This window comes from Crinia signifera, chromosome 4, assembly GCF_055691185.1.
Source record: "Crinia signifera chromosome 4, ASM5569118v1, whole genome shotgun sequence".
Taxonomy (NCBI): Eukaryota; Metazoa; Chordata; class Amphibia; order Anura; family Myobatrachidae; genus Crinia; species Crinia signifera.
Genome location: NC_139220.1, coordinates 7603437 through 7627454, shown reverse-complemented (window position 1 = coordinate 7627454; position 24018 = coordinate 7603437). Strand labels below are relative to the sequence as shown.

Here is a 24018-nt window from a genome sequence, read left to right as displayed (position 1 = left end):
TTCGTAACCAGAATTGGCCCCTTTGTCTTTCACTTCTCTATTGCACCGTAGAAAATGATAGACACAATCTGATTTGGTTGCTACGGGCAACAGCACCTCTTTTTATTTGTAGAAGTGTTAGTAATTTGCAAATAATTCGATGTATTTTTTTGTTTGTCTTTAGCGACGCCTGATAAAGTCCCTGATATTTGTGTCTCCAATCTGTGGAAGTACTGCAAGCTGGCCGGTAAGTGCCGATGGGCCTCGCTGGGGAGACATTGGGGCGTACTTACTAAGCGCGCCTCTTCTAAGGGCATTGCAGAAATATTAAGCACTAAATTGGGCACATTATGTATTTATTATTATTGTTTTCAGCACCAGAACCTCTGACAGTAAATGTAGCCCTTAGCGTTACTGGGTGTAGTACCGGATGTCGATAGAGTGGTGACACGGTCGTTGTGCTGACATATGTGGACATAACATTTCTATATTGTTAGGACTCTATACCTAACACTATCTGCAGCCTAATGTCGACATTGTGGTGTCGACATAATAAATTCATACTGGAACAAATCTGAGATTCCTGGACCCCGCTCTAGCACGTAACTCCTATACAGACAGATTGTATTATACCGTAATATAAAAAGCTATATTAGTCGGTTTGTTTCTGTATATTCTTCTATCGTCATCTGATTACTGGGTACGGAACATTTCATCCTGTTATACAACTAGTAGGATCTATGATGTTGGGTTTCCTCCTGACATCACCTGTTCTAGCAACGGCCACTGTTCAGCGTTCCGGATATTACCAGGTGCCCTCTGCCCGCAGGTAAATGCCCGGATATGCACTTCTACTTACCGTACCGCTGGCAAGTCTTGAGCGGAGCAATTTGGGAAGATCTTCACAATATGGAGAATGTTGAGAAGGCCTACTGCGATCCTAAAGTCACCAGGTAGGATCCACAATCACCAGTGGAGAGAGATAAAGTATCAGCTCCTAACTGCCGGCGGGCTGCAAATAAACCCTTCTAGAATTCCTATATAAATCCATAATACGTGTCTCGTAAGGGGAGGGCGGTGCCTTCTGCAGGTAACTCCTCCCCCTCTTTGTTTCTCAGCATGCCATTGGTCAACTTTGAGACCTTCAAATCTGGCACAAGCCTCGTCCGCCGGCTCTCCACCCTGTCGTCTGTCACAAAACCCCCGGAATACGTGATGACCACTGAGTGGATTTGGTACTGGAAGGATGAATACGGCAACTGGACGCCGTATGGACATTCTGTAAGCCCGCGCTGCGACTTTCTGATAAGATGGGATTGCTGTTAACGCCCCCTTCTATGCCAGATAGAATCCTTAAGACCGGAAGCCCATAGAATTCACTCTCTAGTTTGGGGTGAGGGTGGCTTGTGAGCTGCATGTTTCACATCTGTCTCTGTTCTTATAGAACACAAAGAACGTGAGTTCAACCATCCTGTCTGCAGACCTCGAAAGCATCTATCTGTCCGACCCCACCGGGATTATCCCATTCACAGCCGGACAGCAGCGATACGAGATCAACTTCCGAGGTAGTCAACGGCTTTGGTGCAGTAGATCCGTCTCAACAAATCTGATCAGGAATTAGGGTCGGAACTGTCCCAATACAGTTGAATCTATAACATAGTAGTTTAGAAAAGACGTACGTCTATCAAGTTCAACCTTTGACCCCTTAGAGCAGGGGTTATCAACCTCGGTCCTCAGGACCCCCCCAACAGTTCACGGTTTCCAGGTCACCTTGCAGGTGCACTCGTTATTCACTGACACATTTTAAAAGATCCACAGGTGGAGCTAATTACTTCACTTGTGATTCTGTGAGGAGACCTGGAAAACGTGAACTGTTGGGGGGTCATGAGGTTTATCGGGTGTACCCCTGGATGTTTTTATCCAATAAACGCTTGTCTAACCTTAATGTAAATGTATTTATTGGGTCCGCTGAAGAGCGTTCCATACTATTACTGCCCTAAATAAGCCTTTCCTTTTTGGAGGGTACGAAATCTTCTCTCCTCCAGCCTGAGTTAGCACACCGGTTATTTCTCCCAAGATGCATAACCTTACATTTATCAACACTGAGCCTCATTTTCCATTTCTCCGCATATCTAGTTTATTTAATTCCCTCTGAAGCGGGGAGACATCCATGTCTGTTCTAATCACCCTGCTCAGTTTTGTGTCATCCGCAAAGATGGATAATTTTGCTGAGTATTCCCTCCTGTATATCATTACTAAATAGGTAGCGGCCCTAGCACCGATCCCTGTGGTACCCCACTTAGCACTGGTATCCAACCTGATCACGTCTACAGCATACCCCATATCTAGGTTCTTGCTGACTTCCTCGTTAAAACTTATTAGGTTAGTTTGGCAAGAACAATTGTTTTTACAGAACCTTGCTGGTTTCTACTGATTATACCATGCCCCTCTAAATAATTCAGGATACAAACCTTTAAAACTCCCTCAAATAATTGATGTCTAAAGCTCACAGGTCTAAAATTTACGGGACCATCTCTTTTTCCCTTTTTTAATATTGGTACTATTTCCGCTCTTCTCCAGAATACCAGATGTAAATGATTTATCAAAAATGTAATACAGAGGATTTACTAACGCTGCTCACGGTTCTACTAGAACCCTGGGCTGAATCCCATCTGGCCCTGGTGATTTATTTGTTTTGGCGGAGGCCTCTTGTGGATCGCCTCTGTAGTGAAATCTATATTTAGTTCTAATGAGCTCTTCCAATATTGGAGACCCCAATAGTGCAGAGTATAAGGCGGAGTCTCTATAGATTTACAACGGGACCCCAATAGTGCAGAGGCCTCCACAACTCTGGGAACGAGATGACAGTATTATTCATTAACGATCTCCTCTCCTTTCAGAAATGAAGCAGAAGAACCTGGTCTACCAGACCGTGAAGGAGGTCTGCAGGAGACCCAAATTCCTAAGCTTTGAAGATGTGAAGTTGCTGAAAGGAAGGTAATAGAATTATAGATACATAACCCGGGTTTATTGCACTACCTGTATGTTCAGCATATGAAAAATGCCAGATGTGAGCTACTGATTCCAATATAATATATATGTAGATTTAAACATTAGTACACCAACCAATAGGAGGCATCATCTGTACTTCTTTCTTAAGAAATTCATTAATTGTCTAAGGCAGCGGTTCCCAAACGTTCTTGAATCATGGCACCCTATCAGGTATCAGCATTTTTTTCTTGACACATTGAAGCAGGGAGGAGAATGTGTAGGCGGGATCGGCTTCAAGATGGCGGCTGCTACTAGCCTGCAATACAAAGGAACATGCTAACCACCTTCAGAGCACAGTACAATCACTGCAAGGCCTCCCCTTCTGTGAGGAAGAGATAGGAGCCCACGGACTGGGTGCTGTTAAGTGCGATGAACAGCGTGGCCGGGTCAGCACTTCTTAATAAAGGTAGCGCTGCCCAGGCTGGAGCCCTAAGAAAGCGCTGCAGCCAACTTAATAAAGGCGCGGTGCGGCAAGGGCCGCGCTAGCAGTACTTATTCACTTAGCGTGAAGACGGGAATACCTCAGGTGCCCAAGTTCACGGCAGGTGCTTATTAGTTAAGCCCTGACCGTCCTTCTCCTGTCTCCATCAGGTTGCCACAGACCCGGAACTCCGCTTCTTTGCACTTCTAAATTTGCCAGCTCTCACTGACCACCTGTCTATACCCCAGGGTATTGTATCTCCAGTGTCCCCTTTGGGACTATGATTATTCAGATACATTTTGAAGGAATGAAATGTAGCTGTGTGGTGTAGGAGGGATACGTAGAACTGGGCCCCTCCTGGGTGTATCTAACGTCACAATAAAAGGTACAAGGGCATAATAAGGTCTCTTACCTCCAGAGAGATCTCGTCTGACTTGTTTGTACTGACTGCGTATGGTCAGGTTTATGTGAGAATTTATGGAATGTCATATTGTACCCTAAGGGTTTTGTTTGAGTGGATTGTTGTTTAGTATGTAGCAGATATTGCTGTCACTGAGCGATCATGATGTGGTAGGAGATGAAGGGTTGTCTGGGTGTAGGTCCTATAAGGGTTGATGTATGAAGCAGTGATAAGGGAGGAGAAGTGATAAAGTCCCTGGTATTTATCACCGGCCAATCAGCTCCTGACTGTTACGTTAAAGGCTGGGTTTAAAAAGGGACAGTTAGGAGCTGATTGGCCGGTGATAAAGTACCAGGCACTTTATCAATTCTCCTCCTTTATCACTTCTTTATACATCTACCCCTGAATGTGCTGAGAGAAAGGCATGTGTGTGTGTTCTCGCTGACCTGTACCTTAAACTGTGGGAACTCTACAAGACCCTACAACCCTGTGAGAAGCTTATTTATCATTTGTACGAGGTAACAGCTTGGGGTGTCCTTCTATCCAGAACCTGAAATTCAGCAATCACCCGAAATTCCTTACTCTAGAATCCAAGTCTTCTAACAAGACTTATAGTTGGATAATTCCCGGGAACAAAGACCGTGGTGAGGAAAAGAAAATGGCTGATTCACAAAGCAAATAAATGGCCTTGCCCTGTCCAACCATACCCACCATCCATTGGTTAGTCACAGCTGGCAGTCATCAGAAGCTTTGAACAATAGTTTTAAAATGACAACAGGAATTAATGCTAAACCAGCCCCTGATCTTTCATTTACCCGAAGCAGGAAGTCTCTTTAGGAGTCAGTCTTTGTATAAGTGTGATCATCGATGGTCCAAAAAAAAAAATCAGAAATGACATAGCCCTTATAGTCCGCGGGCAGTGGGTCAAGTAGAGCGACAAAATGGTATCTACTGGTATTGATTTTATGTGGCCTCCTCATCTCATTTTCACTTATGGGCATGGGGTTCCTCACCGGCAGGAGCCCATTGGAAGACCTGTGAAATTGCCATCATCGTCAGATTGCACCTCTCCTCTGTCCATCTATGACCATCAACTGAATAATGAACTTATTTTAAATACTGCAAGACCCACATGAAATTTATCAAGGTTTTCCGTTCACAGGTCCAAGCAGCGCTACCTCTAGAGCAAAGCCTTGTCCGTCAGGCCTGCCAGGTGACTGGGTATTTGTGAGGGTGCTCCAGAGGGGAGTACCCTTGAGTCTTGTTGGAGAAAGCCCTATATAAATAAAATTATTATTACCCCATGGGACCCACCAGGACAGTCACCTAGCTATTGCCACCTGTACAGTCACATATTGGGTGGTGCTGACCACTCCCCCCGGCTGACACCACCTGGACAGTCACATATCGGGTGGTGCGGACCACTCCTCCAGCTGACACCACCTGGACAGTCACATATTGGGTGGTGCTGACCACTCCTCCAGCTGACTCCACCTGGACAGTCACATATCGGGTGGTGCTGACCACTCCCCCGGGTGACACCACCAGGATAGTCTTATAGTGGGAGCTGCTAACCACTCATCCAGCTGACACCATCTGGACAATCACATTTTGGGTGCTGCGGACCACTCATCCAGCTGTCGCCCACCTGTACAGTCACATATTGGGTGCTGCGGACCACTCATCCAGCTGTCGCCCACCTGTACAGTCACATATTGGGTGGTGCTGACCACTCCCCCGGCTGACACCACCTGGACAGTCACATATCGGGTGGTGCTGACCACTTCTCCGGCTGACACCACCAGGATAGTCATAGTGGGAGCTGCTAACCACTCATCCAGCTGACACCATCTGGACAATCACATTTTGGGTGCTGCGGACCACTCATCCAGCTGTCGCCCACCTGTACAGTCACATATTGGGTGGTGCTGACCACTCCTCCAGCTGACTCCACCTGGACAGTCACATATCGGGTGGTGCTGACCACTCCTCCGGCTGACACCTCCAGGATAGTCTTATAGTGGGAGCTACTAACCACTCATCCAGCTGACACCATCTGGACAATCACATTTCGGGTACTGCGGACCACTCATCCAGCTGTCGCCCACCTGTACAGTCACATATTGGGTGGTGCTGACCACTCCTCCAGCTGACTCCACCTGGACAGTCACATATCGGGTGGTGCTGACCACTCCTCCGGCTGACACCACCAGGATAGTCTTATAGTGGGAGCTGCTAACCACTCATCCAGCTGACACCATCTGGACAATCACATTTTGGGTGCTGCGGACCACTCATCCAGCTGTCGCCCACCTGTACAGTCACATATTGGGTGCTGCGGACCACTCATCCAGCTGTCGCCCACCTGTACAGTCACATATTGGGTGGTGCTGACCACTCCCCCGGCTGACACCACCTGGACAGTCACATATCGGGTGGTGCGGACCACTCCCCCGGCTGACACCACCAGGATAGTCATAGTGGGAGCTGCTAACCACTCATCCAGCTGACACCATCTGGACAATCACATTTTGGGTGCTGCGGACCACTCATCCAGCTGTCGCCCACCTGTACAGTCACATATTGGGTGGTGCTGACCACTCCTCCAGCTGACTCCACCTGGACAGTCACATATCGGTTGGTGCGGACCACTCCCCCGGCTGACACCACCAGGATAGTCATAGTGGGAGCTGCTAACCACTCATCCAGCTGACACCATCTGGACAATCACATTTTGGGTGCTGCGGACCACTCATCCAGCTGTCGCCCACCTGTACAGTCACATATTGGGTGGTGCTGACCACTCCTCCAGCTGACTCCACCTGGACAGTCACATATCGGGTGGTGCGGACCACTCCCCCGGCTGACACCACCAGGATAGTCATAGTGGGAGCTGCTAACCACTCATCCAGCTGACACCATCTGGACAATCACATTTTGGGTGCTGCGGACCACTCATCCAGCTGTCGCCCACCTGTACAGTCACATATTGGGTGGTGCTGACCACTCCTCCAGCTGACTCCACCTGGACAGTCACATATCGGGTGGTGCTGACCACTCCTCCGGCTGACACCACCAGGATAGTCTTATAGTGGGAGCTACTAACCACTCATCCAGCTGACACCATCTGGACAATCACATTTCGGGTACTGCGGACCACTCATCCAGCTGTCGCCCACCTGTACAGTCTTATATTGGTTGGTGCGGACCACTCCTCCAGCTGTCGCCCACCTGTACAGTCACATATTGGGTTGTGCGGACCACTCCTCCAGCTGACATCACCAGAATAGTCTTGTAGTGGGAGCTGCTAACCACTCATCCAGCTATTACCACCTGGACAATCACATTTTGGGTGCTGCGGACCACTCATCCAGCTGTCGCCCCCTGGACAGTCACAAAATGGAGTTACTGCTTTTATTTTTTCATTTTATAGTTTTATTTTTTGTCTTTGTCACATTATTTTTGTAATTCAGCAGTTAGGGGCTGATACCAGGTTGAAATTTGCCCGTTTGTCTAACATATATGGCGTAAATTCCCATTGCGTATGTATGGAGCTGCAGACCTGTGCGTCTTTCTGTCCAGTAACTAGATGCTGTCGCAGCGGCAGAGCTAAGTGAGGCATGCCTACGGAACCGTAAGCTCCCTGTTGGGAAGTGGATCATGTGCACTTAGTACAGGGCAAGAGCAAATACGTACTGAGGATGAGGGGCAGCGAGCCAGGCAAGGGAGATGTGGTGGTCACGTTACCAGGGGACCTCAACAAAAATGTTCTAATGTTCTTTTTTTCTTAATATCATTATTCTTATTATTAGCCATATGAGTTTCCCAGTTACGGCCAAAATGGTCGACAATGTCCCTGTAGACAGTCACCGCGCCCAAGAGAATCAGATATTTTTTTCCGGCACTCCTAGGCCAAAAGCTTTTACTGAGAAATTCTTTTTAAAACAAAAATTGATTAACCGTTGTTTTATTTGGGCAAAAAACATCCTTAGGTACATTTAAAAATTATTGCGACGTCTGGTGGGTTGGGTGTTCCTAATTTTAGACGGTATTATTTAGCCACCCAACTTTCGCAGTGTGTGCAATAGTGCAACCCTGAGACTCGGAAGGTTTGGGCTGCTATTGAAGATGAGGAATTGGGGCTGTCCCTGCTCACCTCCCTCCTTTTGGCTGCTGTGATCTCGCCGTCCAAAAAGGAAAATTGGATAGATGTTAGATTGGATCTAATATCTTTCCGTGTGTGTCAGCACCTTTACTCCTAGGACTCTTCCCAGAGGATCTCTTCTTTCCTTTCCCCTTATTTCCTCTTATTGCTTTTCTTTTATGTTTTCTGGTTCCTTTCTCTTATGCAGCCTCATTTTTGGTCATTTTTTTCGGAGCTCTTTTTGTGTTCTGTATAACCTAAAACTGATTTACATACTAGTCTGTTTCTTCCGCATAGCCTGATCATCTGTGTATATGTATATATATATATATATATATATATATATATATATATCTAGTGTCTGATTCTGTGTCTCCAAAACACTGCCATCTGTTGGCCACGAGTGAAACTACATCTTTCTCTCTCACACATGCACAAACACAGAGGCAATCACAAGGTAGCCAACTAGTTTTTTTAAAGCATTTGCTTAGAGTGGGCTTACTAGTATTATATATATTTTCTAGGGATTCAATTTATTCTATTGTATGTTTTCCATTGTTTTGGCCCTTGTTGTATAATGTGATCTTCTCAATAAAATTTGTTTGAAAAAAATATATGAAATTTAAGTAAATTGTGCTTAGACTTGGGGGTGTGGGGAGCGACAGGATTCGCTTCTGGTTGTCCATGTATTTTATGATTGAAAGCCACCAGAACAGGTTTTGCCTAGTACATTGACCATAAATAATTTGAGTTCGTCTTGGACCTCCAACTTGAGGCACCCCTGAAAGTGTCCCAAGGCACCCCAGAGTGCATATGCTCACACTGTGGGAACCACTGACCTAACCATACAGAAATGACTTAATAACCTTAAAAACAGTGGGTGCTGTTGCTGGATAATCCTCTAGGTGGCGCCAACATTTCACATCATTTAACTTTTTTTATTTCACAGAACAAAATCAACTGCCACCAACACACCAGTGTCTCCACTGAGGTCAGGGATCTACCCAATGCATTGGGACACTGCTGCCTTGCCGGAAATAGGTCATAAGGTATCATTTATTTATTATTTATTTATTACCAGTTTCTTATATAGTGCACACATTATGCATTGCTTTACAGAGTATAGTTGAATAATACAGTAACATTCTAGTGATAGTGTCCACTGTTTGCATAATCTACGTACCCTGTCACATGCTGCCCTTACATATGACTCATCTCCTGATATACTCTGTGCTGCTGGGGACCCTGCTCCTCCCACTATATAACTCTCTGAATGAGGGTGGGAGGAGAGAGTGGGTAAGGGGAAGAGGCGGAGAAACAGAATGAGGGAGGGAGGGAGGAGAGAATCGGTGGGGGAAGAGATAGGTACACAGAATGGTGGGTGAGAGTAGAAAAAATGGGTGGGGGAAGAGGAATGGAGACAGAATGAGGGATGGGTGGGGGAAGAGGCAGGGAGACAGAATGAGGGGTGGGAGGAGCAAATAGGTAGACTGTGGGGGGTGGAGAGGAGAGCGAATGGAAGGAGGGAAGAGGTATACAATATTGGGATGGGGAAGAGAGAATAGGAGGGTCAACCCAGGGCCTGATTAAGGGGGGGGGGGGCTCATGGGGTCAGTGCCCCTGGTCCCCCTGTGATCGGCATGTATTTATAAAAAATATATATTTTTTAAACATATAAAGAAATATATTTTTAGCTAAAGGTTTTGTGCATGGGAGTGGGGTAGTGCTACAGCTTCACCTATCTGCCAATGTGACAATTCCGTCACTCTGTTGGTGAAGCGTCTTACATGCTTCTCAGGCCCATGGAGGACAGCAGCAGCCTCGTCATGGGAGGGTTTTTAATCAGAGGCAGCACTGACCCTGTGAGGTCTTCTACAGAGTAAGGTACAGAGGGACAAACACAGGCTTTTCACGTGGTGTGTGTGTGTATGTGTATATGTATATATATATATATATATATATATATATACGAAGTGAAGAAAGGATGGCACTCAGAGGTCAGTAAAAAACGTGCTGTATTGTGTCCAAGGGAAGTGACCCCAGCCCTCCCGACGGCGTAATCCGGCTCTGGGGCAACCGCTGCGATGCTAGCTAATGACAGTGACAGATGGATAGAACATACAATTACTATACAATGATATAGGAGACACAGGCTGATAAATGTGCTTTTATTTTTTCTTTCTCACATAGAAAGCTGCCATCAGTGAGACATCCAGGGAGTTCACAGACCTCGTCAAAATGTTCTCTATGACGCTCTCCGGGCAGACGGTGAAAAAAATATGGCGCATACAGAATCCCTCTCTCTGGCAGCTCTACCAGTGGTGAGCCTGCTCTTTATTACTTATGTTGGCAGAGAAACATAATGCACTACTGTGAGGCTAATATATATTCACATACATATACCATGCTTGGTCATGTGACTCACGTCAACACCACTGGGAGTTTAGATGTAATGGAGCGCACTCATTGCGCATTGTAAAAGACATCCATGTGCCAACCCGGGAAGCTCTGCGCTCATCTACTACTGTCTTACAAACCACTTTGTTAATGAGGCCCAAATTGGGGCATATAGTTGAGACTATTACAACAGTAGTGTTGTCCGCAGCAACGTCTACTAAGTAAACCATTGGTTGCTCTCGTTACACTATCAGTTTTACACCGGTCCCCATAGATCAACTTTTCTCAATGTCCCTAAATGTTTTTAGGAAAAATGAACATATGAAGAAAGCGAATCCTGGTAAGGCGGTGTCGGAGCGCCAGCTGTTTCATGGCACTGATAGTACCCATCTTGATGCCATCTGCAATAAGAATTTTGACTGGCGAATCTGTGGAACCCATGGTACTGTTTACGGCCAAGGTACGTCCAATATTTCATTGTCCCTAGTTGCAGCACAGCTTGACTCGTACGCAGTCATTCAGGATGTTTTCTACAGCCTGCAGATCCCGTCTTAATTCTCCCAAATTCTTCCCACAGGAAGTTACTTTGCCAGAGACGCCTCCTACTCCCACAATTACTCACTACCCAACTCTAGCGGCAAAAGGACCATGTTCGTTGCACGGGTGCTTGTGGGAGACTACGCGATAGGAGACCCCACCATGAGGGTCCCTCCTCTGAAGCCCAACCGTATCCAAAGCTATGACTCCTGCGTGGACAATATCAACAACCCTTCCATCTTTGTGGTGTTTGATATGCCTCAAATCTATCCCGAGTATGTTCTGGAATATGAGGAGGAGCAGAAGAAGTCCTGTGTTATCAGCTGAGAGTAATTCTCTGAAATAACTCAATGATTTCATTAACTGATGCTATAAAAAGCCAATAGACATCTAAGAAACTTATACTAAGTAGAGCGTTGTGGTGATGTCACTCACAGCGTTGTGGTGATGTCACCAGTCAGGAGATGAATGTCAAGGCAGAAGTGCTGTGGATAGAAGAACCTGTACTTGATGACAATCTATACTCTTTTGAGTTTTTAATCTACATTTGCTACAAAAGGAAACTGCTATCAATTGTATCTGTTTTTACACTACAGTGTATCCTACACATATTGATTAATTATATGATCGCTGGTTCAGGATTAATTATCCTGTTGAACAAAAAAAGTGTTACTGTTGGGGTTGGATGAGACCCCATTACGGTTCCTTTTTTATGCACTTACCTTGAGGGAATTTGGTAACTGATTTGTATTTGAGTCTCGGTGTGATGAATCAAAACTGGGTACGCTCTATACGATATGATAAATCATATGCAATATAACAATATCGTTACCGATATCATTGTGCATATTGATTATTTATTAGCAGTTTCTTATATAGCGCACACATATTCCACAGCGCTGTACAGAGTATGGTTGAACATTCACATCAGTCCCTGCCCCAGTGGAGCTTACATTCTATATACCCTACCACATGTACACGCGCACACAGACATTCTAGGGTTAATTTTTGTTGGAAGCCAATTAACCTACCAGTATATTTTTGGATTGTGGGAGGAAACCGGAGCACCCGGAGGAAACCCACACAAGCTCGGGGAGAATATACAAACTACACACAGTTAGGGCCATGGTGGGTATTGAACCCATGACCTCAGCGATGTGAGGCAGTAATGCTAACCACTACACCATCCGTGATGCCCAGTTCAGTGTGTACCCAGTATATTGTTAACGATGCATGCTCCCACGGGTCATTAATGATATACCCAATCATCTGAAAATACCGACCAATCTGGGTGCACTCACCTCTAAATAGGTCACAATTGCGTCGGCCCTGTAACATAGCAAACAGGCGAGCACCCTATGCCATGCATCTAGGGAAGCCAATCGGGATTGAAAAATGCTCAATCCTGGGATTCTCGGGATTGGCTTCCCTAAAAAAAAGAAAAAATGCCCTGCATGTTTACTTACAGGGCGTGGCAGGTGCGGGCAGGAGCACGGTGGGTGGCTGTGCATGGTGATGTTGCCGGGAGCTGGGCGAGTCGGCATGGTCATCGGGAGCTGGGTGGGAGAGAGAGTTCTCCGGGAGCTGGGTGGGTACTAGGTGAGTTCTCCGGGAGCTGGGTGGGTAGGCGGGGTTTCTGGAAGCCGGGCAGTTTCCGTCAAGGACAGTATAGGTCAAGGCGGCTTAGACTGTCTGTGCACCTGTGTGGCCTGCGCAGCGTGACCTATGACCTTGTCACGCTGAGCAGGGCCGGTTACAGGGAAAGCGGTGCTCAGACGCTGCCCGGCATTAGACTGCGCATGCGCAGTCTAATCCCGGGATTGGAATTGCCATTCCCGGGATTGAAATCCCGGTGTTTTGGGGGCCAAATCCCGGGATCCCGTCGATTCTGATCCCGGGTATGGCCACCCTACATGCAGCTGCAAGTGGGATGCGTACCGCGCTGAAGGGCACACAGGTGTACGCGCCCAGCTCCCATGCATGCATAGCTGCGGAAAATCACTACAGTGGGGAATTGTGCATCTGTTCCCTAGGCGAAAATAATATTTGTTGTGGGGTAACAACGTTTCACAAAACCCCATGAACTACTATAACGGTCGTGATTCTAAGAACATTAAATGTTTTTGATTTCTATAAGTGAAGATGTGAATTGGCTGCAATGTATTTCTTGTATGTACGCTTATTTTTACATCATGCTTGCTGTAATGTAGGCGTAGCATTAGAGTGAAAACCCAATATAACGCCGGTAACTCGTAGATACGGGGAAAGTTCACTTGGCATCACCGCTTGCTGCTACTTTCCGTTGCGTTATCCATTGAGGTTGACTTGCCCTACAGGACTGGGTTCGTTCTTCGTATAGCGGTGACACAATGGCACATAATGGTAGGGTTGGGTTGGACAGAAAAGCACATTATTTTTTGTTTAAAACCATTTTTCTTGCATTTATTTTTGATGAAAATGTCTAATCCTGCTTATTATATGACTACTGCTATGTAGAAGACACCTTCATCAGCTGCTATGTACTAATGCTATTCAACATTAACAATCCAAAATAATTACGCTTTGATGTGATTTATTTTACATCTTTCAATAAAACCATTTAATTCAAAAGAAGACCACAATCCATAATAATGTAGGATAATACCAGGACAGTTCCCTACTCCTTCATCCACCAGGGGTCACTGCAGCACTCTAACAATGGGGTTAAAGTGGTGGTTAGAAGGAGTTGGCAATTTAGAAATCTGGGGCTCCCCGTTTTGGATTCAAAAGGAGGGGCCCTACTTACAGGGAACCAAAACTTGTGTTTGTGTTTTTATTTTAATATTTCCTTTACAGGGGGGCTATAGAGACCGGCGGGCCTATAATGCTCCACAAGCTGGTACCTGTGGTTCTCCCAAGTACCAGCATGTGGGGCAGACTTGCTGGGACCTGTAGTTCTACTGTAAAGGTCAATATTACTGTTGAAACCAGCTATCAACCCAGCACCCACCATGCAGGCCTGGAGGGGGGATGGACCCCTTTATTTGGGGGGTCTCCACCTCTCCAAAAACTCCCGGCCTTGGAGAGTAATGCTTTGGCCATGGGACCCCATCAAGCGTGTCAATTGGCTATGGCATTACACACCCTGCTAGTAGAGCCTCGTGCTGGTCCCCAAAATACAGGGGACCCCTACTCGGCTCAAAAACCAGTGAAAAACTCATGTCGACCTTGACCCATGTCGACCTTTAACCCTGTCGACCTTGGCCCATGTCGACTTTCCGTGGTCGACCTAATGACTGTCGAACTAAGTGTGGTCTGATAGATGACAGTTTCCCGTTTCAAATAGTTAAAACATCCAATGTCTCACTGTAAATAGTTTCCGATCTCTGTACCTGGCAAGATGGCTCTGTGGGGTCACGTCTAGAAACCCCTTTTACAAAGACCCTGTCTCCTTCGCCTTGTTGTGTCTCCTCCACCCTTATAAAGGATATATTCTAAATGCAAATGTTGTTGGTGATGACATATGGCCTGATTCAGCAAGACTTACACCAGCACGGTGCAGCTCGTGAGCCGGTCGTTACAGGAACGTACGGAGCCACCAACCTGTTCAGAAAATGCACCTGATCCAATCGCGACCCGCACCCACTTCAATAGTCGTTTCTCAGATCCTACCTGAGAAGCGGGCCCGGTCTCATATGAAAAACCGGAGCCCAGATATTACGAAATGGCCCAAAACATGGCCGATTTACATACAATCGGTCGAGATTGGCTCATTTTTGGCCAAATCGTCCTGGTGTGTACCCCCGCATAACTAAGTAGCAGTCATCCCCCCCCCCTGCTGATTTCAGCTGCCCACCCGCAGTAATATTTAAAATATTACTGTTTTCCAAGCCCGATGTAAACCATGTGTTGCCCCAATAAATTGCGTGGCTAAATACTCTAAACAGATACAGAATGCAGGATACAGAATCAAAACTGATTCTGTATCCTGCCAAGGTACCAAACGCACCCGTGGTTACAGAATGCAGCCCAGCTCCGCTCTCCCCACTCCCACAAATGTATTACAGTGTCTTATATAGCGCAGCAGATTCCGTTACAGCGTCTTATATAGCGCAGCAGATTCCGTTACAGCGTCTTCTATAGCGCAGCAGATTCCGTTACAGAGTCCTATATAGAGCAGCAGATTCCGTTACAGCGTCTTATATAGCGCAGCAGATTCCGTTACAGTGTCTTATATAGCGCAGCAGATTCCGTTAGTGTCTTATATAGCGCAGCAGATTACGTTACAGCGTCTTATATAGCGCAGCAGGTTCTGTTACAGTGTCTTATATAGCGCGGCAGATTCCGTTACAGTGTCTTATATAGCGCAGCAGATTCCGTTACAGTGTCTTATATAGCGCAGCAGATTCCGTTACAGTGTCTTATATAGCGCAGCAGATTCCGTTACAGAGTCTTATATAGCGCAGCAGATTCTGTTACAGCGTCTTATATAGCGCAGCAGATTCCGTTACAGAGTCTTATATAGCGCAGCAGATTCCGTTACAGTGTCGTATATAGTGCAGCAGATTCTGTTACAGTGTCTTATATAGCGCAGCAGGTTCCGTTACAGTGTCTTATATAGCGCAGCAGGTTCCCCGCCTCCACGCTGCACCACCCCTCTCCCTATAACCCCGCCTCCAGGCTGATTCACTTCAGTTTCTTTACAAGCCCAGAGCAGGAAACGTATAAGGAAAGAAGCATAAGCAGGTGCGGCACACCAGACACACCCCCTCTTACTGACAGGAAGAGGGAACTAGCGGGCAATGCCATACTAACCCAGACAGGCAGGTGCAACCAATGCCAGCAACCTGTCAAATCAGGCTGCGGCTTGGGGGTAATGGGTTCTAGGACAGAGGACCCATTCTGTACATGCGCAACCATTGGGTTTTACAAACATGTCCGAAATAGTCCCTTTGACCCTTGATGTTGTACTGCAGAGGGGCAGATGTAACGTGCAGAGAGAGTTAAATGTCTATAAAGGGGTATCAAAAATCTCAGTTACTGTGTCGGAAAAAAGCTGGCGGGCATTTGTGGGTTACGTGCAGAAGCAGCCAGTATTTACCCAACATTTCTACCCGAAACATATATTTCCACCCCTTGCGTTGCAGGCAGGTTGTACCAGCTACATTGTAACTGCTGCCAAATCAGAATCCGACCCCTGGGTAAACATTCATGTTGGTTTTATTCAAATTAAAAGTCTTGCTGTTTTGAATATGTTCTTCATTTGCATGTTGTGTAGTTGGGGTGAGGTCCTCCCGTGTACACCAGCAGATCCAGCCATACTACTGTATTCAGTGCCAGCGGTGGTGAGGGGGGTTTGTATGACTTATTTTCGGCAAGGAAAAGCCGCGCCGGCCGCTCGCCATATTCAACGTTCTGGGGAAATCCTTGCTGTCAGTGGACGGCGATGACTCCCTTAAATGCATAGGTTTGCCGCAAATGCAGCTGCATTTTGTGGCGGCCTTGCCGTTTTAATGGGCAAACTCGCAGTTTCCACCTCACTGAAAAGAACGAGCCGCGAGCTATGGGCGCTGCTCACCATCATTGCTCGTCCTCAGGGGCTAATAGTGTAGGGGGGCTCTGTTCCACCTGTTCGTCAGCTGAGTCAGAGGCACCTGTGGTACCATTGAGGAATCATCATAAATAGAGGGTTAGTGATAAAACCAAAATACATTGGGCAGTGTATCCACACCCCTTCCTATACAGACCATTGTAGCGTATGCACCACTGGGCTTTACCCCCAACAACCTCAATAAACAGCCTACAGGCGAATGCCCCATTACCCCACCCAGCTAAGTTCCTTAAGACGGTCTTGTTGCAGACAGAGGACTCGTGGAGACGAGCGCAGTTGGCGATATAACAAAGACCTCGTCCGACCTCCTCTTATATCGCTGAGGCCATCACACAAAACAGATGAGAAACACCTAATCTGCTATGACATAAGCCCTGGATCGTTACTATAGAGTAGACGAGAGCTTCAAATATTTTATATTATATTCTCAGTATTTCAACCACCGTTATAATCAAAATTTGGAGTGTACTGGAGCACAGTGATGGGGGGGGGGGTATCTGGGGTCTGTGAGAAGAGAGATTTGTGCCACAGCGAGATCTGTGTCTGGCTGTCAGATCAGACGACGCAGATCCTGGACCGGCCACGCCTTCAAAATGGGGGGTGTGTGGGGGGGATGCTGCCCCCCCCCCCCCCACACACACACACACACACACAACGTTTTATATTTATGCGCATGAGCAGTTGCTGAACATCTCTCTCCCATGTGCAAATGCGTAGGGCAGCGATCAGACCAGAATGAGGGCCTATATGTCAATGATTTCTCTTATGGGAGCAGGGACTTATGGGAAGGTGTTAGGGACTGTCCCAGAGAGGGTCAGTAATGCAGCAGTCTCTCCATAGCGATTCTGGAAATATTCAAATCTCAGTCTCCGCCTTGTGCTTCACCACATAGTGGAGACTCCCACTTCACAGGATGTCGCGCTCGCTCCCCCACAGGATGTTGCGCTCTCTTCCTCTCTCACACACAGGATGTCGCGCTCTCTCCCCCACAGGATGTCACGCTCTCTTCCTCTCTCCCCCACAGGATGTCACGCTCTCTCTCCCACAGGGTGTCACGCTCTCTTCCTCTCTCACACACAGGGTATAACGCTCTCTCCACCACAGGATATAACGCTTCCTTCCTCTCTCTCCCACAGGATGTCACGCTCTCTTCCTGTCTCACACACAGGATGTCACGCTCTCTCTCCCACAGGATGTCACGCTCTCTTTTCTCACACACAGGATGTCACGCTCTCTCCCACAGGATGTCACGCTCTGTCTCCCACAGGATGTCACGCTCTCTTCCTCTCTCTCACACAGGATGTCACGCTCTCTTCCTCTCTCACACAGGATGTCACGCTCTCTCTCTCACAGGATGTCACGCTCTCTTCCTCTCTCACACACAGGATGTCGCGCTCTCTCCCCCACAGGATGTCACGCTCTCTTCCTCTCTCCCCCATAGGATGTCACGCTCTCTCTCCCACAGGGTGTCACGCTCTCTTCCTCTCTCACACACAGGGTGTCGCGCTCTCTCCCCCACAGGGTATAACGCTCTCTCCACCACAGGATATAACGCTTCCTTCCTCTCTCTCCCACAGGATGTCACGCTCTCTTCCTGTCTCACACACAGGATGTCACGCTCTCTCTCCCACAGGATGTCACGCTCTCTTTTCTCACACACAGGATGTCACGCTCTCTCCCACAGGATGTCACGCTCTGTCTCCCACAGGATGTCACGCTCTCTTCCTCTCTCTCACACAGGATGTCACGCTCTCTTCCTCTCTCACACAGGATGTCACGCTCTCTCTCTCACAGGATGTCACGCTCTCTTCCTCTCTGTGTCACAGGATGTCACGCTCTCCTCCTCTCTCTCACACACAGGATGTCACGCTCTCTTCCTCTCTCTCACACAGGATGTCACGCTCTCTCTCCCACAGGATGTCACGATCTGTCTCCCACAGGATGTCACGCTCTCTTCCTCTCTCACACAGGATGTCACGCTCTCTTCCTCTCTCTCACACAGGATGTCACGCTCTCTTCCTCTCTCCCACAGGATGTCACGCTCTCTTCCTCTCTCACACAGGATGTCACGCTCTCTCTCTCACAGGATGTCACGCTCTCTTCCTCTCTCTGTCACAGGATGTCACGCTCTCCTCCTCTCTCTCACACAGGATGTCACGCTCTCTTCCTCTCTCTGTCACAGGATGTCACGCTCTCCTCCTCTCTCTCACACACAGGATGTCACGCTCTCTTCCTCTCTCACACACAGGATGTCACGCTCTCTCTCCCACAGGATGTCACGCTCTCTCTCCCACAGGATGTCACGCTCTCTTCCTCTCTCACACACAGGATGTCACGCTCTCTTCTCTCCCACAGGATGCCACGCTCTCTTCCTCTCTCACACACAGGATGTCACGCTCTCTTCCTCTCTCTCTTCCACAGGATGTCACGCTCTCTCTCCCACAGGATGTCATGCTCTCTTCTACTCTCTCCCACAGGATGTTACGCTCTCTTCCTCTCTCTCACACAGGATGTCACGCTCTCTTCCTCTCTCACACAGGATGTCACGCTCTTTTACTCTCTCACACAGGATGTCACGCTCTCTTCCTCTCTCTCACACACAGGATGTCACGCTCTCTTCCTCTCTCACACACAGGATGTCACGCTCTCCTCCTCTCTCACACAGGATGTCACGCTCTCTTCCTCTCACACACAGGATGTCACGCTCTCTTCCTCTCACACACAGGATGTCACGCTCTCTTCCTCTCTCACACACAGGATGTCACGCTCACTTCCTCACTCACACAGGATGTCACGCTATCTTCCTCTCTCTCCCACAGGATGTCACGCTCTCTTCCTCTCTCACACACAGGATGCCACGCTCTCTTCCTCTCTCTCACACAGGATGTCACGCTCTCTTCCTCTCTCTCACACAGGATGTCATGCTCTCTTCCTCTCTCTCACACAGGATGCCACGCTCTCTTCCTCTCTCACACACAGGATGCCACGCTCTCTTCCTTTCTCTCACACAGGATGTCACGCTCTCTTCCTCTCTCTCACACAGGATGTCATGCTCTCTTCCTCTCTCTCACACAGGATGCCACGCTCTCTTCCTCTCTCTCACACAGGATGTCACGCTTTCTTCCTCTCTCACACACAGGATGTCACGCTCTCTTCCTCTCTCTCACACAGGATGTCACGCTCTCTTCCTCTCTCTCACACAGGATGTCAAGCTCTCTTCCTCTCTCTCACACAGGATGTCACGCTCTCTTCCTCTCTCTCACACAGGATGTCACGCTCTCTTCCTCTCACACACACAGGATGTCACGCTCTCTTCCTCTCTCACACACACAGGATGTCACGCTCTCTTCCTCTCTCTCACACAGGATGTCACGCTCTCTTCCTCTCTCTCACACAGGATGTCACGCTCTCTTCCTCTCTCACACACAGGATGTCACGCTCTCTTCCTCTCTCTCCCACAGGATGTCACGCTCTCTTCCTCTCTCTCCCACAGGATGTCACGCTCTCTTCCTCTCTCTCACACAGGATGTCACGCTCTCTTCCTCTCTCACACAGGATGTCACGCTCTCTTCCTCTCTCACACACAGGATGTCACGCTCTCTTCCTCTCTCACACACAGGATGTCACACTCTCTTCCTCTCTCTCACACAGGATGTCACGCTCTCTTCCTCTCTCTCACACAGGATGTCACGCTCTCTTCCTCTCTCTCACACAGGATGTCACGCTCTCTTCCTCTCTCACACAGGATGTCACGCTCTTTTCCTCTCTCACACAGGATGTCACGCTCTCTTCCTCTCTCTCACACAGGATGTCACGCTCTCTTCCTCTCTCTCACATAGGATGTCACGCTCTCTTCCTCTCTCACACAGGATGTCACGCTCTCTTCCTCTCTCTCACACAGGATGTCACGCTCTCTTCCTCTCACACACACAGGATGTCACGCTCTCTTCCTCTCTCACACACAGGATGTCACGCTCTCTTCCTCTCTCTCACACAGGATGTCACGCTCTCTTCCTCTCTCTCACACAGGATGTCACGCTCTCTTCCTCTCTCACACACAGGATGTCACGCTCTCTTCCTCTCTCACACACAGGATGTCACGCTCTCTTCCTCTCTCACACAGGATGTCACGCTCTCTTCCTCTCTCTCACACAGGATGTCACGCTCTCTTCCTCTCTCACACAGGATGTCACGCTCTTTTCCTCTCTCACACAGGATGTCACGCTCTCTTCCTCTCTCTCACACAGGATGTCACGCTCTCTTCCTCTCTCTCACATAGGATGTCACGCTCTCTTCCTCTCTCACACAGGATGTCACGCTCTCTTCCTCTCTCTCACACAGGATGTCACGCTCTCTTCCTCTCTCACACAGGATGGCACGCTCTTTTCCTCTCTCACACAGGATGTCACGCTCTCTTCCTCTCTCTCACACAGGATGTCACGCTCTCTTCCTCTCTCTCACATAGGATGTCACGCTCTCTTCCTCTCTCACACAGGATGTCACGCTCTCTTCCTCTCTCTCCCACAGGATGTCACGCTCTCTTCCTCTCTCTCACACAGGATGTCACACTCTTCCTCTCTCACACAGGATGTCACGCTCTCTTCCTCTCTCACACACAGGATGTCACGCTCTCTTCCTCTCTCACACACAGGATGTCACACTCTCTTCCTCTCTCTCACACAGGATGTCACGCTCTCTTCCTCTCTCTCACACAGGATGTCACGCTCTCTTCCTCTCTCTCACACAGGATGTCACGCTCTCTTCCTCTCTCACACAGGATGTCACGCTCTTTTCCTCTCTCACACAGGATGTCACGCTCTCTTCCTCTCTCTCACACAGGATGTCACGCTCTCTTCCTCTCTCTCACATAGGATGTCACGCTCTCTTCCTCTCTCACACAGGATGTCACGCTCTCTTCCTCTCTCTCACACAGGATGTCACGCTCTCTTCCTCTCACACACACAGGATGTCACGCTCTCTTCCTCTCTCACACACAGGATGTCACGCTCTCTTCCTCTCTCTCACACAGGATGTCACGCTCTCTTCCTCTCTCTCACACAGGATGTCACGCTCTCTTCCTCTCTCACACACAGGATGTCACGCTCTCTTCCTCTCTCACACACAGGATGTCACGCTCTCTTCCTCTCTCACACAGGATGTCACGCTCTCTTCCTCTCTCTCCCACAGGATGTCACGCTCTCTTCCTCACTCTCACACAGGATGTCACGCTCTCTTCCTCTCTCACACAGGATGTCACGCTCTCTTCCTCTCTCACACACAGGATGTCACGCTCTCTTCCTCTCTCACACACAGGATGTCAAGCTCTCTTCCTCTCTCACACACAGGATGTCACACTCTCTTCCTCTCTCTCACACAGGATGTCACGCTCTCTTCCTCTCTCACACAGGATGTCACGCTCTTTTCCTCTCTCACACAGGATGTCACGCTCTCTTCCTCTCTCTCACACAGGATGTCACGCTCTCTTCCTCTCTCTCACACAGGATGCCACGCTCTCTTCCTCTCTCACACAGGATGTCACGCTCTCTTCCTCTCTCTCACACAGGATGTCACGCTCTCTTCCTCTCACACACACAGGATGTCACGCTCTCTTCCTCCTGGCTGCCCCCTCCCCCCTGGCTGCAGCCATGTCCTCCCCCTTCTTCCTCATTTCCCAGCTCTCCCTCTCTCTGCAACATGAGCTGCTGACATTTCCGGGTAGCTCTTCTTAAAGGGACCGCGCTGCTTTTTCTCTGCCTCTGCCCCCTGTGTCTTCCCTCTGTGATCCTCCCCCACCCCGCACCCCCCACATTATAATCACTGACACTGCCCGTGTCCCGGAAGTTATTATTTATCCATCATTACATCCTATTGTTCACACTACACAGTGATGTCACTCAGCAGCTGGCAACATTGCCCCTGCCCCTACAATACACAGGGCACACTGACCCCTGAGTGTTCTGCCCCTGCAATACACAGGGCACACTGACCCCTGAGTGTTCTGCCCATGTTATACACAGGGCACACTGACCCCTGAGTGTTCTGCCCCTGTTATACACAGGGCACACTGACCCCTGAGTGTTCTGCCCCTGCCCATGTTATACACAGGACACACTGACCCCTGAGTGTTCTGCCCCTGCAATACACAGGGCACACTGACCCCTGAGTGTTCTGCCCCTGCCCATGTTATACACAGGACACACTGACCCCTGAGTGTTCTGCCCATGTTATACACAGGGCACACTGACCCCTGAGTGTTCTGCCCCTGTTATACACAGGGCACACTGACCCCTGAGTGTTCTGCCCCTGTTATACACAGGGCACACTGACCCCTGAGTGTTCTGCCCATGTTATACACAGGACACACTGACCCCTGAGTGTTCTGCCCCTTTTATACACAGAGCACACTGACCCGAGTGTTCTGCCCCTGTTATACACAGGGCACACTGACCCCTGAGTGTTCTGCCCCTGTTATACATAGGGCACACTGACCCCTGAGTGTTCTGCCCCTGCCCCTGTTATACACAGGGCACACTGACCCCTGAGTGTTCTTCTACCCCTGTTATACACAGAGCACACTGACCCCTGAGTGTTCTGCCCCTGTTATACACAGGACACACTGACCCCTGAGTGTTCTGCCCCTGTTATACACAGGGCACACTGACCCCTGAGTGTTCTGCCCCTGTTATACACAGGACACACTGACCCCTGAGTGTTCTGCCCCTGTTATACACAGGGCACACTGACCCCTGAGTGTTCTGCCCCTGTTATACACAGGGCACACTGACCCCTGAGTGTTCTGCCCCTGTTATACACAGGACACACTGACCCCTGAGTGTTCTGCCCCTTTTATACACAGAGCACACTGACCCGAGTGTTCTGCCCCTGTTATACACAGGGCACACTGACCCCTGAGTGTTCTGCCCCTGTTATACATAGGGCACACTGACCCCTGAGTGTTCTGCCCCTGCCCCTGTTATACACAGGGCACACTGACCCCTGAGTGTTCTTCTACCCCTGTTATACACAGAGCACACTGACCCCTGAGTGTTCTGCCCCTGCAATACACAGGGCACACTGACCCCTGAGTGTTCTGCCCCTGCTATACACAGAGCACACTGACCCCTGAGTGTTCTGCCCCTGTTATACACAGGGCACACTGACCCCTGAGTGTTCTGCCCCTGCTATACACAGAGCACACTGACCCCTGAGTGTTCTGCCCCTGTTATACACAGAGCACACTGACCCCCCCCCCCCCCCCCCCTGTTATAGTCGCACTGAGTGTTCTGCCCCTAGAGGCCGGCAGGAGCAGAGCAGACTACATATTACAGTGAAGGGGTTAATTAAGGAAGAGCAGAGAAATGAATGCAGCAGGAGGCGGAAGAGCTTGCACTCTTCTGTCACTCCCCATCTGTCACTTCTGCCCTAGCAGCCCCTCCCCCCTCTCTCTCCATCCCCCCTCCCCATTACTTCCATCCTCCCCCACTGCTGCCACTTCCCAG

General features: G+C 48.7%; 1 protein-coding gene across 1 annotated transcript in view; it reads left to right on the top strand.

The window, feature by feature from the left end:
- Positions 1-13484, top strand: part of LOC146073620 (zinc finger CCCH-type antiviral protein 1-like) — a 30645-nt gene extending 17161 nt beyond the window's left edge. The window contains exons 5-13 of the mRNA XM_083180922.1: positions 164-226; positions 809-932; positions 1098-1260; positions 1424-1544; positions 2880-2976; positions 8945-9044; positions 10186-10316; positions 10701-10852; positions 10970-13484. Of these exons, the coding sequence (XP_083037048.1) occupies positions 164-226; positions 809-932; positions 1098-1260; positions 1424-1544; positions 2880-2976; positions 8945-9044; positions 10186-10316; positions 10701-10852; positions 10970-11256 (1238 nt within the window). The 3' untranslated portion in view covers positions 11257-13484. The remainder of the gene's footprint in view (positions 1-163; positions 227-808; positions 933-1097; positions 1261-1423; positions 1545-2879; positions 2977-8944; positions 9045-10185; positions 10317-10700; positions 10853-10969) is intronic.
- The last annotated feature ends 10534 nt before the right edge of the window (positions 13485-24018 follow it).